General features: G+C 42.9%; 2 protein-coding genes across 2 annotated transcripts; one reads left to right on the plus strand and one right to left on the minus strand.

Moving 5' to 3' along the window:
• Window positions 1-639: 639 nt before the first annotated feature.
• Window positions 640-6,069, minus strand: rpl15 (ribosomal protein L15). Its single transcript, XM_017721782.2, has 4 exons — window positions 5,944-6,069; window positions 4,748-4,929; window positions 2,792-2,928; window positions 640-1,002 (listed from the first exon to the last, which is right to left on the minus strand). The coding sequence occupies exons 2-4, from the start codon at window positions 4,917-4,919 to the stop codon at window positions 697-699; spliced, it is 615 nt and encodes a 204-aa protein (XP_017577271.1). The 5' UTR covers window positions 4,920-4,929; window positions 5,944-6,069; the 3' UTR covers window positions 640-696.
• Window positions 6,070-9,053: 2,984 nt separating this feature from the next.
• On the plus strand, window positions 9,054-15,723 carry nkiras1 (NFKB inhibitor interacting Ras-like 1). Its single transcript, XM_017721789.2, has 4 exons — window positions 9,054-9,156; window positions 9,612-9,728; window positions 13,256-13,497; window positions 15,450-15,723. The coding sequence occupies exons 2-4, from the start codon at window positions 9,635-9,637 to the stop codon at window positions 15,690-15,692; spliced, it is 579 nt and encodes a 192-aa protein (XP_017577278.1). The 5' UTR covers window positions 9,054-9,156; window positions 9,612-9,634; the 3' UTR covers window positions 15,693-15,723.
• Window positions 15,724-17,540: the final 1,817 nt, after the last annotated feature.

Below are 17,540 nucleotides of genomic sequence, written 5' to 3' on the forward strand. Positions count from 1 at the left end.
AGAGAGATTTTTTTTTTTGTCTTTTTTGGCCCACTCATCATGCCATCTACACACCACGCCGAGGGCAACAGGCATTTTTCAGATGTCCAAAACCCTGAAAATGTCAAGGTTTTGTTCCAGCAACAGCAATATTAACTATTTCACCAATTTTAACGGATTAACATTTCTGCTCATTTTAAACACAATTTGATCCGAATCGGAGCATTTTTGTTTCCAACATGTTAAAATCAGCAGATAAAAAGTAACTGCGCATTTAAATGTGCAGAAACGCGTCTATAGACCCACAAACATGGGAGTTTGAGTGGGATGCCAAAAGTTTTGCACACACCCATGTGCTTTTAAATAAACCTGCAACCAAACGGTTCAGTAAGCAGTGATTACCCATAACGCAGGGGTCACCAACCCCGGAGATCTGCCTTCCTGTGAAGTGACCACAACCCGCACCAGCTAATTAACTTCAGAGGTCCTTGATTGGCCGGATTAGACACTGTAGTGTTTTGGGTGGGGGGGATGGGGGGTTGCAGTATTTTAGCTACTAAACTCTACAGGAGAGCAGATCTCCAGGAGCGTCGGTGATCCGTTACACAAACTCCTACACCTCACAACAGCTGAAGCGCCAATAAGTCGCGGCAGGCGGTGTGTGGACCGTAAAAAGGTACTTTATTGTGACGAATGTACAGTCGCGCAGCACGCGCTTTAGCGGTAACGGTGCAGCTGCAGAGTGTTGCGTCTCCTCCAGGCTGCGCGGCGAGATCCACCGATCGTGAGGTGGAACTTGTGGCCCTTGCCCAGGCCGCGGCTCTTCTTGCCGGCGGACGTGAGGCCGCGCATCTCCCTGTGCTTGTGCACGGCCTTTGTGATCCACTGGGCATCGGGGTTGCGTCTGATGGCCTTGTGGAAGGTGTCGACCAGGACCACCTCGAAGAACTTGTACGTGGAGTCTTCTCCTACCCAGTAAGAGTTCAGCACGCGGAGACCTCCGCAGTGACGGCCGGCGCGCTCCTGAGAGGAGAGAGGAGATCAAACCGATTTAGAGAACTTCATATCGCTGCTTTAGGAGCAAAACCTCATATCTGCATGTCGTTTTTTTGACATAATTTGAACGTGCCTGCTGTTCTTTACACCGTGTGTAAATTTCACGAAGAACGGACCAACAGAAACAGCCCAAAATGACTTGGACTAAAGTACGTTTAAAAGTATGAATAATTAAAAGTCATTTTTTCTCCTTCTCCTGTAAAGTTACCATTCTGGAGATACGAGGTTTTGTTCCAACAGCGATATGCAGCTGAACGGGGTTTCATATCCAACTGATCGTCCTCCATAAATTTAGCTCTAGGCCTGTTTAACAGGCCAAGACAACAAGCACATCCCCTTTTGCTGGCTTGAGGCTTGAATGTTGCAGGTTACTGCCAGTTACCTGTGGTTCTGTTGAGTTGGTTGCCTTTCACCACTTAAACCACTGTCAACGTCTTAAAGAAGGGCTTTAAATAAAGTGACTCCAACTGTGATTACAATATATAAACGATACATTTCAGCCCTTTATCCACGTCTTCATTAAGGTCGTGCAGGTATGATGTAGTTTAGGACACTGCGGTTTACTATGAGCTGCAAACATGAATGTTGCAGGCAGACACTTCAGACAACAGGTGTTGTGCCAAATTCTAACCACCCTGCAGAATCAGACTCCAAGTGCACGCACACTACGGCCCAGTCCCATTTCGCCCCCAGCACCGAGCCCGTAGCCCCCAGCCCCCCGTTTTGTGTGCTCACGTCTAGAAGTGGGGTGTCTCGATTTTTGTTGAGATGGAGGGCCAAGTGTTAAACAGAGGTTTTCCCAGATACTCCAGAGTTATGAGGGGGAAAAGTGGGAGCGACCAAAGAAATGAGAATTTTCTTAGTTACAGAATTATGATAAGCACTTTTATCATAGTTTCATGTCGTTTTGATGTAGTATGGTCGTTTTCTTCAAAACAGGCATTAAAAAAAAAGTTTCGGCAGCCAGCTAGAGAATCTCTGACCTCAGCTTCGGGGGGTGATAATAAATAACTGCCCCCCTCTTTGAAGGCGTATGATCCCTAAATGTAACTAAAGCCCAGCAGTGAGGAGCTGAACTTTCCCCTCCTCTGCTGTCCCTGCAGACGGGCAGGGTCGCCTACAGAGCGGCGCTAGTAGCTGTTAATGAAGTGATGCTCTTATTAGAGGGTCTCATTTCGGAGGGAAGATCTCAGCCACTGCCCTGTAGCTCAGTTCTAAGGAAACAAGGGGTAGGGGTAAAAATTAATGAGACAGGGCCTTAATATTTCTTGAAATGAGTTGTGAACATAACCTACACCTGCACAATGAGCATGAAGGAGTAATTCAGTTCAACACCTGTGAATCTACACTTCCATGCAAAAAAGGAGCTTTTAATGTTGACGTGAGTAAAACTGCAGACTTTTCTCAGAAGGACGAGTCCGTATTTCTCCACTCGGCACCGACTGTTTTAAACAGCTAAAACACGGCCAAACTAGTTTGAGTTTCATGTCTTTAAGGTTTAAATCTGATCAGGACGAAACGGAACAGAACTCTTCGGCCCATCTTTTGCACAGGAGTGTAAATTGACGTAACCGTCAGTCTGCAGGGTTGAGCTTTCTTGTTTCGCCACGTCATGATAAGAGTCCCCCTTTATCAAAAGACCGTTGCTGTGTCACAGCAATAAACGACATCCATCAGACAGAAACAGTAAATCATGTTTCTCAGATCAGTAACATTTAAAATGCTGTAAACTACATTACGCTGCAGGCTTACATACCTCAGCCACAGACTGGAGGCTGCGAGCGAATTTGATCTGGTTGACTCCGTGGTGCACGGGCTTGCCGTAGGTGGCACCTTTGGGCACGGGGCGCTTGCGGCCACCACGGCGCACACGCACGCGGTAGATGACGTAGCCTGTGTAGGAAAAAGGAAAGATATGGAAGATGATCCAAGCAGTACTGACTACACACTAACCCTGCTGGAATGTAGGGTTCGTTATGCATTACTACCGGGAAAACTACAAATCACAACGTGAAGACACTCAAATGAACGTCGCTGCTGTCAGAAGATCCTTGATCAGAGAAGATCTCTCTCTCTCTCTCTCTGACGTCTTGAGTTTCAAACCATTTGGACTCTCCTCTTGCCCTTCGTGTTGCGTGTGAAGTTCATGATGAACAGGCTAAAATAAACTGCCCAAAACTACTTGGACAGCGTCTGGTTCCATTGACTTGAATTAAAAGTAGAGGTTTTTTCCTTCTCCTGTGAAGTTATCGTTTTTATTTGTTTATTTATTTTATATGGCTGTTGTCAGAAGTAAACATTGTATCTGTTTTTGAAAGAAACCGTTTACGTTGTGTGTAAATTTCATGAACGGACCAAAAGAAACGACCCAAAATGACTTGGAAAGACGTCCGGGTTCCACCGACTTGCATCAAAAACAAAGCATGTTTTTTCCGTTTCCTTCTCCTGTGAAGTTAGCCTGTTGGAGATACGAGGTTTTGTTCTGACAGCAGCGATAGCGATTATGTAAAATATATACACACTAATTCATAGATTTGTTGGTGTATATTGATCAGTTATTTCATAGCCGTTATATTTATCCCCATTACTGCACATTTGCACTCTTGCTACCATCTGCATTTCTCATAGACGCCAACTGCGCTTTGTTGCCTTGTATTTGTACCGAGCAATGAAGCTGAATCCATCTCTCTCAAGTACGCTCCATATCTGCACATCACCGGGTGGCTTCATTGAGTCTCCTGAGTAAAACGACCAATCAGAGAACCCGGTTCTGGTACTGAGCAGCTGTCAAATGATCAACCAGCCAGACCGCTTCCAAAACGTCAGCACTGTCGAATCAAATCCTCACATCCTTTCTACTGCGTGAATAACAGAGCGACGAAAATGTCCCAGCATGACATCAACGTTTCTCCAAAAATCACAGATTTAGAGAACCGTTCCAAGCGTGACGTCTTGCTTCCTGACCATCAGGACCTGGCTATGAAAAAAGGCAGGCAAGCAAGGTAACCATCATCATGGGCAGGTCCAGACGTTCACACAGCAGACTCCCATGGAAGTAGATCTAATATAATCAGTTTCACAGCAGCAGTCACCAACCCTGCTCCTGGAGATCCACCTTCGTGCAGAACTCCGCTTTAGACCCAACTGATCAGTGGCCTGATCAGACGTGTTCAATCGGGTTTGGAAGGGAACTCTTCAAAAAGAGCTCCAAGAGCAGAGCTGCTGACCGCTGGACAGTGACAAAAATATCGTTATGATAAATTACGTCACGATACTTCACGTTCTCTGAACGTCGTGGATGGATGCTGTGTACTCGGAGAACATTGACCAACTATTTAATCCTGTTACTTTTAGACTGGTTGGGTTTAGAAACGTTGTACTCAGTTTTGAAAACTCCTGTCGTGCTTTACATTGTATGTACATCTGGCGATGAATGGAGCAAAATACTTGGGATTTTCACATTAAAAGTAGGTTTTCTTCTCCTGAAGGTACCATTTGAGAGTTTTGTTCTGACAGCAGTGATTTTTTCTAAATGTACCACCAATTCTTCGGTTCCACATGACCACATACCATGAAAGTTTCCTGAAGTACCGTGATATTTTCGCTGTATTATATATAAACATAAGTAAAGCAACACTAGTCCAAAGTAATAAGTGATGGATGTAAAGGAGCCACTTACGAATGAAGGGAGTGTAATGAAGTGCTCACTCACCCTGCTTGGCCTTGTAGCCCAGTCTGCGGGCTTTGTCGGGTCTGGTGGGTCTGGGAGCCCGGTGAAGGGAGGAAAGCTGGCGGTACTGCCAGCAGCGGACGCGAAGCAAGAACCTCATCACGTCCGACTGCTTCTTCCTCCACAGCTCCTGCATATACTTGTACGCGCCCATGATGCCTCAACTAGAAAACAAACAGTTCATCAGCCTCACTAGACGCACACATTCAATGCAGTGATGCAGAACCAGTAGAATTCCGGGCAGCAAGCGGCCCGGAATTACTAAACGTAATATTTTGTTGCGCAAATTAGATCCATTCACTTAAAGCCAAGTAGCTAGACACCTAAAAAGAATGGTTCAAGGACTGCGTAGTTTTTTTAGAACCACACCTGGATAGTTCTTTAGACTAACGAACATCAAGAACCTAACAGGTTCTACTGTCACGTCAAGCTTACAACAGTAGAACCCTTTGCTGGGGCTATATAGAACCACAGCGTTATACGAGACACTCCATCAATCCACAGAACCATTCCACCATGCATGGAACCATTACGCATGCATATGATCCCTTATAGAACTCCAGCTCTTACTGAGGAACCCCTGAAGAACCACATAAAGAGTGAAGCTCATAACTTGACGGTACCGGCCGTGGCTACTACCTAGAAACATGCTTTAAACGACGTTAGACACTTATTCTCAGGAAAAAAGACCGGCCCTGCAAGAGGAACCGAGTTCCTGTGTCTGAGACATGTTCTAGATATCTGCTAACGTTGACCTGTAGAGCTCAGAACATTCGCCATGTGAGGACCATCCAACACGGCTAGGCGGCTAGCAGCGCGACTCCCCGGCATCGACCGGATTTCACCAACTGCCATTTATTAATATCTACAGCTTCTGCTGTTTCGGAGATGATCGCGGAGGCGGGTGCGCGCGGTAAATGTACATTAACGCTGAGAATGTTTACATTAACCGCCGCTCGGCGTTCAGACACACAGAGCCGCGGCGCCGCGACCCACCACAGCGGCCAACTAACGTCTAAAACACATTAAAAACGCTCGAGTAGCAGGAAAATAGATGCTAGACGCGCTTCCTTAGACGTTCCGCCGCGGATATAAGGAAAACGGACGCCGGATGGCTTCGTTTCGAAGGTGATTTTTAACGGATTCAATCAGGAGCAAAATGGAAAAGTCTCGCTTACTTGATGGCGCACTAAGCGGAAAGGAAGAGAAAACGACCCAGAAGCTCTTATGAAACGTCACCGCACTGTTTCCGGCGAAAGGCGCGGGTTTCATGGGAAATGTAGTTTTGGACTCCCGGAAGGATTCGCCGGAGGACAGAAAAAAACCGCTGGGCTTATTAGTTCTAGTATGTTCCGCAGCGGTACGCAACCGCCAAATATCACCGCATAAATCCTTATTTCCATTCAGTTCGTCAGCTGTAAAAATCAAAATGTGAGGAAAGTAAAAGATTTTCTCAGACGCTAGGGGGCGTTCCGGAGCGAGTCCACAATGAACGGGTTGGTATGGAGCGTCAGAGAAAAATCATAGTTTATATGAAAGAATAAAATAATTTCCTATTCCAGTGAATAAACTGCATGGGTTAGTATTCCTGCTTCAGCCAACAGGAAAGCACTTGCAGACTTTAAAATAAAAGTCTTTGTTTAATCTGAAGTCATTTCAAACCTCAGCGCTTTTCGTTTTCATTTTTTGATTGATTGATTGATTGATTGATTGATTGATTTATTTATTTATCTATCGCAAAATGCAATTTTGTACATGCAAAATAAGCTGTGTTGATGTGCGGTGCTTTGGAAAAAAAAAAATACTAATTTTAATGGCCAGAAAAACAGAAAATACATTATTTATAAATACATTATATGATGTATTATTCTCTACATAATAAGTAATTATGTAGACAAAATCTAAAAATCTAAGATGAAATGTCAAACTCTTATCGTAATAAATCATAACCGTTGATGTACTGTTGAGGAAGTAAAATCCTGAGCTGTTGCTTTTTTTCTGAATTGCTCTTCGTCTGTTCTGGTACGGCCCATGTTCTACAGGACTGGGGCAGAGCTTATCTAGAGCTATTAATGATCAGGAGTGTGAAGATTTCTCCTGCTGTGGATGGATACAGTGGTTGGACTCCTTGATTACGTCAAAACCACAGAACAGAAGGATTATTTAATGCATTTAGTGCTGTTTCTACCTGAATTTCAAATTCATAAATCAAACTTTTCACTCCCTGAGTCGTCATATGTAACCGGCATTAAGGAATTCGGGCCGTACCTGAAGCTTACTGGCCTACCTGACAGTGGAAGAGCTGACTGTTTATAGCACCCTCGGTTCAATCGTTTAATCAGAGTTTACACTTATGGCATTTGGCTGACGCTCTAATCCAGAGCGACCTACAATTTGGTCATTTTACACAGGGAGGCCAAGGTGGTGTTGGGAGTCTTGCCCAAGGACTCTTATTGGTATAGTGTAGGGTGCTTGGCCTGGTGGGGACTGAACCCCAGTCTATAGTATAGAAGGCAGAGGTGTTAACCACTACACTAACCAACCAGACTGTCGTTTATTCTGTGTTCACTGTGTGCAGCGCTGTTGGTATTGTTTCATTGGCCCTGTAAACATAAAAACTGATATACATTATATAAAATAAATATATAATATAATATAATATAATATAATATAATATAAAAGAATGGTATCAAAGACTGGACGAGCTGGTCAGGCATGTGGGGTAAGTAGTCGGTGTGGAACTGGACTCTACGGTTTCCGAGAGAAGAACGCTGTCTATCTATCTACCTGTCTGTCAGTCTGTCTATCAATCTATCTACTTGTCTGTCTATCTATCTACCTGTCTGTCTGTCTATCTGCCTGTCTACCTATCTACCTGTATGTCTATCTATCTATCTATCTATCTATCTATCTATCTATCTATCTATCTGTCTGTCTGTCTGTCTGTCTGTCTGTCTATCTATCTATCTGTCTGTCTGTCTGTCTGTCTGTCTGTCTATCTATCTATCTATCTATCTATCTATCTATCTATCTATCTATCTATCTATCTACCTGTATGTCTGTCTGTCTATCTGCCTGTCTGTCTATCTACCTGTATGTCTGCCTGTCTGTCTATCTACCTGTCTTTCTGTCTGTCTATCTGCCTGTCTGTTTATCTACCTACCTGTTTTTCTGTCTGTCTATCTAATTACCTGTATGTCTGTCTATCTATCTACCTGTATGTCTGTCTGTCTGTCTATCTGCCTGTCTATCTATCTACCTGTTTGTCTGTCTATCTACCTGCATGTCTGTCTGTCTAATTATCTGTCTGTCTGTCTGTCTATCTATCTACCTGTATGTGTGTCTGCCTGTCTAGCTACCTGTATGTGTGTCCGCCTGTCTGTCTATCTATCTACCTGTATGTCTGTCTATCTATCTATTTACCTGTATGCCTGTCTGTCTACCTATCTACCTGCTTGTCTGTGTGTGTCTGTCTGTCTATCTATCTACCTGTCTTTCTGTCTGTCTATCTGCCTGTCTGTTTATCTACCTACCTGTTTTTCTGTCTGTCTACCTAATTACCTGTCTGTCTATCTATCTACCTGTTTGTCTGTCTATCTATCTACCTGCATGTCTGTCTGTCTAATTATCTGTCTGTCTGTCTGTCTATCTATCTACCTGTATGTGTGTCCACCTGTCTAGCTACCTGTATGTGTGTCTGCCTGTCTGTCTATCTATCTACCTGTATGTCTGTCTATCTATCTATTTACCTGTATGCCTGTCTGTCTACCTATCTACCTGCTTGTCTGTGTGTGTCTGTCTGTCTATCTATCTACCTGTCTTTCTGTCTGTCTATCTGCCTGTCTGTTTATCTACCTACCTGTTTTTCTGTCTGTCTACCTAATTACCTGTCTGTCTATCTATCTACCTGTATGTCTGTCTGTCTATCTACCTGTCTGTCTGTCTGTCTATCTATCTACCTGTCTGTTTGTCTATGTATCTATCTGTCTGTCTGTCTATCTATCTACCTGTCTGTCTACCTATCTACCTAACTCTCTGTCTGTCTATCTGTCTATCTACGCATTCTGATTAATCATATTCTTGATTAAATCTTCCTGGCCTCTTTATTTTTTCCGTTTTTCTACTTCGACGCTTCTACCGATGTTTAAACTCCCCGCTTTATTGGTCTCCGTTTAGTAAAACAAACAGATCATAAATAAAAATAAACTTTTTTCTGACGGACTTTTCTCTTAACTTGCTCCCATAGCAACCGGCGTGCTCCCGGATGTGACGCGATTCATAGCTAAAAGTCGCGTCGAAGCGAGAATCTAAAATAAGAGCATCACAGTAAACAGATAAATAATAATTACACAGAATTACACATGAAATCGCTTTTATAGCTGCGAGAGAAGGTACGTCTGGTTTCCACCTTGCTGTAAAGACAGCAGACGGCTGAATTATTTGTACGTTCTTGATAAATACGCGCTTTTACGTAAGCGGTTGAACGATTTAGCTCATAGCTAAGTTAATGCACTGTTGGCGACAGATGTTAGCTGTTGTTTCGAGCTGTTTTCACTTAGAAATTCATTTTATTGACAATTTTCCAGTTTAAAATGTGATTTACTCGCGCAGGTTAACGTTACCGTGATGAGCTAACTAAATATCTGGGCTAAGCTGAAGTTGGCACCCATTTTTTCCCCGAATTTTCCGTTCCACCTTAAATAGTGCCGCAGTTGTAGTCTGGCGCCTCAGGCACCAGAACGCAACTACTGCGCCATTTAAGGTGGAACGGAAAATTCGAAAAAGAAACCAAGCGCTGTACGTGACACAGTTTTCTTTCTTTGCTGTTGTTATTTGTCCCTCGCAGGGTGTTTTCACGGGGAGCCGAGGATGGGGAAAGGCTGTAAGGTTGTGGTCTGTGGTTTGGCGTCTGTCGGTAAAACAGCGATTCTAGAACAGTTACTGTACGGCAACCACAATGCGGGTCAGTTCACAGTCTGGGTTCTTCTGCAAAACATGTGAAACGCTATCATCATGTTCTTTTCCCCTGAGACTGTATGTACAGCCTTTAAAAAGATGGTTCTGTAAGGGTCTGTGTAGGACCATATTAAGATGAATTGATCCTTATTAGTCCTCTCAAAAATTAGTCACCTCAGCATCCTAACACACACACTAGGGGGCAGTGAGCACACTTGCCCGGAGCGGTGGGCAGCCCTATCCATGGCAGCCGGGGAGCAGTTGGGGATTAGGTGTCTTGCTCAAGGGCACCTCAGTCGCATACGGTTGGCTCCGGGGATCGAACCGGCAACCTTCCGGTCACAGGGCTGGTTCCCTGACCTCCAGCCCACGACTGCCCTATGTGTGTTTAAACGGTTCTTCATGTTGCTGGAGAATCTGTTCTACATGGTTCTGCTATTGTTATGATGTCAAGCTTGTAACTGGGCTTGGTTGGGCCGTATCAGAATACAAGTAATGGGAGTACATATTCAGAGTACAGAAAAGTATCTGTATTCAGTCTTAGTTACATTTTGTACAGGCAGAATTCAGAATACAGTTACTTTTATACATTTTTAGAATATAAATGTAAAAAAATACCATCTTTAAATGAAACACAACCAATCTTTGTTTATTAACTGATTTAAAATCAGTGGACAGCGTGTGAAGTTCCTGCTAAAGCCTGAGTAGACTGATAAATCAATGTGATCAGTTATTAATCTGTTACTGAGCTCTGCTAAAGCCTGAGTAGACTGATAAATCAATGTGATCAGTTATTAATCTCAGCGTTACTGAGCTCTGCTAAAGCCTGAGTAGACTGATAAATCAATGTGATCAGTTATTAATCTGTTACTGAGCTCTGCTAAAGCCTGAGTAGACTGATAAATCAATGTGATCAGTTATTAATCTCAGCGTTACTGAGCTCTGCTAAAGCCTGAGTAGACTGATAAATCAATGTGATCAGTTATTAATCTCAGTGTTACTGAGCTCTGCTAAAGCCTGAGTAGACTGATAAATCAATGTGATCAGTTATTAATCTCAGTGTTACTGAGCTCTGCTAAAGCCTGAGTAGACTGATAAATCAATGTGATCAGTTATTAATCTCAGTGTTACTGAGCTCTGCTAAAGCCTGAGTAGACTGATAAATCAATGTGATCGGTTATTAATCTCAGTGTTACTGAGCTCTGCTAAAGCCTGAGTAGACTGATAAATCAATGTGATCGGTTATTAATCTCAGTGTTACTGAGCTCTGCTAAAGCCTGAGTAGACTGATAAATCAATGTGATCAGTTATTAATCTCAGTGTTACTGAGCTCTGCTAAAGCCTGAGTAGACTGATAAATCAATGTGATCGGTTATTAATCTCAGTGTTACTGAGCTCTGCTAAAGCCTGAGTAGACTGATAAATCAATGTGATCAGTTATTAATCTCAGTGTTACTGAGCTCTGCTAAAGCCTGAGTAGACTGATAAATCAATGTGATCGGTTATTAATCTCAGTGTTACTGAGCTCTGCTAAAGCCTGAGTAGACTGATAAATCAATGTGATCAGTTATTAATCTCAGTGTTACTGAGCTCTGCTAAAGCCTGAGTAGACTGATAAATCAATGTGATCGGTTATTAATCTCAGCGTTACTGAGCTCTGCTAAAGCCTGAGTAGACTGATAAATCAATGTGATCAGTTATTAATCTCAGCGTTACTGAGCTCTGCTAAAGCCTGAGTAGACTGATAAATCAATGTGATCGGTTATTAATCTCAGCGTTACTGAGCTCTGCTAAAGTCTGAGTAGACTGATAAATCAATGTGATCGATTATTAATCTCAGCGTTACTGAGCTCTGCTAAAGCCTGAGTAGACTGATAAATCAATGTGATCAGTTATTAATCTCAGCGTTACTGAGCTCTGCTAAAGCCTGAGTAGACTGATAAATCAATGTGATCAGTTATTAATCTCAGCGTTACTGAGCTCTGCTAAAGCCTGAGTAGACTGATAAATCAATGTGATCAGTTATTAATCTCAGTGTTACTGAGCTCTGCTAAAGTCTGAGTAGACTGATAAATCAATGTGATCAGTTATTAATCTGTTACTGAGCTCTGCTAAAGCCTGAGTAGACTGATAAATCAATGTGATCAGTTATTAATCTCAGTGTTACTGAGCTCTGCTAAAGCCTGAGTAGACTGATAAATCAAGGTGATCAGTTATTAATCTCAGTGTTACTGAGCTCTGCTAAAGCCTGAGTAGACTGATAAATCAATGTGATCAGTTATTAATCTCAGTGTTCCTGAGCTCTGCTAAAGCCTGAGTAGACTGATAAATCAATGTGATCAGTTATTAATCTCAGTGTTACTGAGCTCTGCTAAAGCCTGAGTAGACTGATAAATCAATGTGATCAGTTATTAATCTCAGTGTTACTGAGCTCTGCTAAAGTCTGAGTAGACTGATAAATCAATGTGATCAGTTATTAATCTCAGTGTTACTGAGCTCTGCTAAAGCCTGAGTAGACTGATAAATCAATGTGATCAGTTATTAATCTCAGTGTTACTGAGCTCTGCTAAAGCCTGAGTAGACTGATAAATCAATGTGATCGGTTATTAATCTCAGCGTTACTGAGCTCTGCTAAAGTCTGAGTAGACTGATAAATCAATGTGATTGGTTATTAATCTGTGTTACTGAGCTCTGCTAAAGCCTGAGTAGACTGATAAATCAATGTGATCAGTTATTAATCTCAGTGTTACTGAGCTCTGCTAAAGCCTGAGTAGACTGATAAATCAATGTGATCGGTTATTAATCTCAGTGTTACTGAGCTCTGCTAAAGTCTGAGTAGACTGATAAATCAATGTGATCAGTTATTAATCTCAGTGTTACTGAGCTCTGCTAAAGCCTGAGTAGACTGATAAATCAAGGTGATCAGTTATTAATCTCAGTGTTACTGAGCTCTGCTAAAGCCTGAGTAGACTGATAAATCAATGTGATCGGTTATTAATCTCAGCGTTACTGAGCTCCGCTAAAGCCTGAGTAGACTGATAAATCAATGTGATCAGTTATTAATCTCAGTTTTACTGAGCTCCGCTAAAGCCTGAGTAGACTGATAAATCAATGTGATCAGTTATTAATTGAGGATATAAAATATATATATATATTATATATATATAATAAAGGACTATCTTATCTTAATTGGGATTAATTAATTGCCTCACAACACCCTGCATTTATCCTGCCACCACAAATAGAGATTTTAGACCAAACTGTCAAAACTATCACAAATCAATGCCTCAGACATCAGGCAGTGTATTAATGACCATTGCATGTAATAACTTTATATGAATGACCTTTTAGAGGTGGACGTCTGGTTCCTATCACCACCACTGTGAACAGTTCTGACTTGTAAGTTTCTCTAGAACTGAGCGCTTCACCCCAAACTGCTCTGAACGACTCTGTTTACAACTCTGCCATTTAATCATGTAGGAATTCTGAAAAATCAGTGAAGTTTCCCTTTAAGCAGCTTCGTTTCTGGTTTAGGCGCAGAATCAAACGAAACCCAGGAAGATATTTATGTTGCCTCAGTGGAGACCGACCGTGGAGTGAGGGAGCAGTTACGGTTATATGACACAAGGGGGCTCCGAGACGGCCAGGATCTTCCTAAACATTACTTCTCCGTGGCTGATGGCTTTGTGCTGGTCTACAGCGTCGACAGTCTGGAGTCCTTCAAGAAAGTCGACCTGCTGAAGAAGGAAATAGACAAGTCCAGGGACAAAAAGGAGGTAAAAAAGAGAGAGAATGGTGAAATCCACTTCTATTTGTCATTGGTTTCCTATTTGGTTCACTAGGGAAATGTTCAGAATAAGACCTTTTTAAAAGGCCCTTCAATTTCAATTAATCTCTGATGAAGTGTTGAGCTTTACTAGACATACATTGCATGTTAATAGCTTTTCAGGTGTCTTCAAAACAAAAGCATGCAAATTAAGGCCTAAGCAGGTTTATTTAGAGGAAAATAAGCAAACATCTAAATATTTGTCACCTTGTCACACTATTGTATACTGAGCTACTGACCATTATATACGATCAGGCGTAACATTCTGACCACCTCCTTGTTTCTACACTCATTGTCCATTTTATCAGCTCCACTTACTGTATAGCTGCACTCTGTAGTTCTACAGTTACAGACTGTAGTCCATCTGTTTCTCTGATACTATGTTACCCTGTTCTTCAGTGGTCAGGACCCCCATGGACCCTCACAGAGCAGGTACTATTTGGGTGGTGGGTCATTCTCAGCACTGCAGTAACACTGACGTGGTGGTGGTGGGTTAGTGTGTTGTGCTGGTCTGAGTGGATCAGACACAGCAGTGCTGCTGGAGTGCTCAGACTCTGCCTCACCATCCAGAGTGATTTCATCCAGCTGTGACCATCCAACAGCCAGAGATCCAGCTCCAAACTCACCCTTAACCAACTCACTTCTGTTTTACTACATCTCTGCTTTCAGCCTTCAGATTATAAACAATCACTTAGATCACTTGTGGGAACCTGCCATCACTAGCCAGAGCGAGAGAAACCAGCTCCAACATCCCACAACCTAGAAACACAGCACAAACACACAGCCAGGTCACTGTAAACCTTCTGTTAGCTCCCTGCTTTAGCCTTCATTTGGCAACAAAAGGGTTAATGGAGCAGTGAAAAACACCAGTTTTATATCAGTATGCCTGACTATCCAATTCACAGCACATATTATCTTGGACCCGCAGCAAATGAATGTTAATTAAGCAATAGAAGACGGGAGGGAGTGTGTCATCACGAAATAACATCACAGCCGTGATGTTATAGTCATATAACTCACTCCTGAGTGCTCTACTGCTTTAATACAGCAGTTAAATAAATACAGTAAGAAATGAATAAACTGGCCGTGAACGCGGCGTTTAATATGTTTTAATGTTCAGCTCCTTCCTCCTAATTATAGCTCTTTAACGAGCAGCTTGGTGCTGCGTCGGAGTAACGAGCTCCGCCCACTCGCTGCTCAGCCGGCAGTTCGTTCTCCAGCTCCTCATACTAAATTCCCAAACTGTCGTCACCACTGAGCGGCTTTTCAGTCGGCAGCTGTGACAGAAGAACAGCTGAACAACCTGGAATCAGCCAGAAATGAACCCAACACCATTCGCCAGACGTGTCTGATCTTCAGAGTCGGACCAAATCAGACTGAGCCGTAAAACTGACCCAATATCAGGTTCAGCTCAGTTTGGTCAGTTTCTCCAGATCAGTATTAATGTTGTTTTCTTCCAGCTGGTCTGTAAAGCTTCTTACAGCCCGTTTAGTTTGGCGAATGGTGTTGGGTTCATTTCTGGCTGATTCCAGGTTGTTTAGCTGTTCTTCTGTCTCAGCTGCCGACTGAAAAGCTGCTCAGTGGTGACGACAGTTTGGGAATTTAGTGTCGTCTCGTCTTCAGAGTCGGACCAAATCGGCTGTCGGTCAGATGTGATCTTAACAGCGTCCGTTTTCTGTTTGTGGCAAAGTGAGGAGTAAAAACGTTCAGATGGCTCGAGCGTCTCCTACAGCTGTCAGAGTCGTTGCTTAGCAACAGCGTCTCAGTGGAGTGACACAGTATTTGTGAAAAATCTGTGATATTATGCTGAAATAACAGCACAGCTAGAACTTCTCTCAGCCAATCAGCTCGCGTGGCCACAACCGTTGTATAATAAGTGTATTGTGCCTCTTCTCTATCCAGGTGATGGTGATTGTGTTGGGTAACAAGTCAGATCTGCGTGAGCGTCGTCAGGTGGAGCCGGAGGTGGCTCAGCAGTGGGCCCGCGGGGAGAAGGTGAAGCTGTGGGAGGTGAGCGTTACGGAGCGCAGCTCCCTCATCGAGCCCTTCACCACCCTCACCAGCCGCCTCACGCAGCCCCAGAGCAAGTCTGCCTTCCCCCTGCCCGGCCGCAAGAGCAAGGGCACCCCCTCCAATGACATCTAACTGAGCTGGAGCCTCCGCAGGACCAACTTTCTTGGAGAAGAGCACTCGGTGGGCACTAGCAGGGGAAGAAATGTCGATCATGCACACATACACTTATTTATTATTACTAGTTATAAATACTGTTATGTGCAAAAGTTTGAACACCCTCGGTCAAATGACGTTTTGTTGAGTTTCTAAGTGAAAATAAATCTATAAATAAACAAATGTAGGAGCACTTCAAATTAAGCCTGGCTTATAAAGGCTTTATGAATAGTTTAACAGTAGTTTAGGTCACTCACACCTTACTGAATAGTTATAACATGTTTATGAAATAGCAAACGTGAGCAGCTATAATCTAATGAATGTGAAGCTGACCAGGTTTGATGCAAGTAAGAATGGTAACCAGCAGCATCTGTGCTTTAACAGTGCAGATCAATTATTAATGATTTTTAAAGTGGTAGTGGCCTAATATACCGTTAATAAACTAATCTTAAACCAGTTATAAACCCTTTGTAAGGGCAGTCTCATCCTGAAGTGGCAGTACAGATCCTCTGCAGGGAATAAATGCCACATACGGCATTTTTCTGCTCATTTTAGTGCACAATGTTGTTTTATTTATACTCGCTGAGTTTGACTTATTGAAAAAAATAAAGTGGGATATAAATGTGCTGTAACTTTTGCACAGGCCCCAAAATTCAGGAAATAAACAGTTATTGTCTGCTAAAATGCACAGAAACGTATTTTCACTTTGAAAATAAACGGAATGAAATGTCTTTTGACCAGAGCCGCACAAACTTTTGCATAAGATGCTCAAATGGTTTGGGGTTTTTATGAAGCAGGACTGATGCATTGATCAGCTGGCTGGAACAACCTGTTGCTGCCGTAACAGAACCGCACCGAAATGGTAACTTTACACAAGAAGAAAAACGTTCTTCACTTTAAGGGACGTTAATGGGCGTTTCGGGACTCTGGGCTGTTTCTGTCGGTCCGTTCGTCATGAAACGTTTACTCCATGTGAAAAACTATAAAAGGCTATAAAAGAAGTGATGAGGTTCTGATACGACGACAGCAGTGTGTATCCAGGTTAGCGGGGCAACATGGATCGTCTTTCCACAGTGACTTTCTTCAGTGCTTCCACGACAGAGAAACTTTTAAAAAGAAGATTTTTCAAAATTCCTGCACGAGAGACGTAAACAGAGTCATTCAGAGCGGTTTGGTGTGAAATGGTCCAGATGCCTTCACAGTGGTGGTGATGGGAACCAGGGGTCGCCATGACTACGACACAGATATAGACGTTTTATTTACCATCCAGAACCAGCAGAGAACCTACACAAGTCTCCTGAGCTTTAACATGGAATATTGATGATGGAAAAATGGTGATAAATCTGGGAAAAATGTGTTTTTGGGCAGTATTTTGCCTTTGAACGCCAAACAAAACACATTTTAGGCCAAAAGCTTATAAAACTATCATTAAACCATGTCTCAGGCATCAGGCAGCGAATTCATATCCATCTCCTGTAGTAACTGTCTGAGGGAGATTTTAGAGGCATTAACCCCTTAAATGGCCTCGACCCACCAGCAGGTCCAAAGTTTTGCCACACACTTCTGTAACCTAAGAATGGCTCAGCCAGTTTGCGCCGAAGTCCCTGTAGCTACTGAATAATTAGGCTTACTATGTAATGAGCCTGAGATTTTAAAGGGTTAAACTCTCCAGATGTCTGGTTCCCATCACCACCACTGTGAACAGTTCTGACTTCATAATGATGATGAGCGTATTAATACGTTCAGAGAGTCGTTCAGAGGGGTTTGGTGTGAAATGGTTCAGGTGTCTTTACAGTGGTGGTGATGGGAACCAGACGTCACCATGAC

The sequence above is a fragment of the Pygocentrus nattereri genome, chromosome 1 (genome assembly GCF_015220715.1).
Source record: "Pygocentrus nattereri isolate fPygNat1 chromosome 1, fPygNat1.pri, whole genome shotgun sequence".
In the NCBI taxonomy this organism is placed as follows: domain Eukaryota; kingdom Metazoa; phylum Chordata; class Actinopteri; order Characiformes; family Serrasalmidae; genus Pygocentrus; species Pygocentrus nattereri.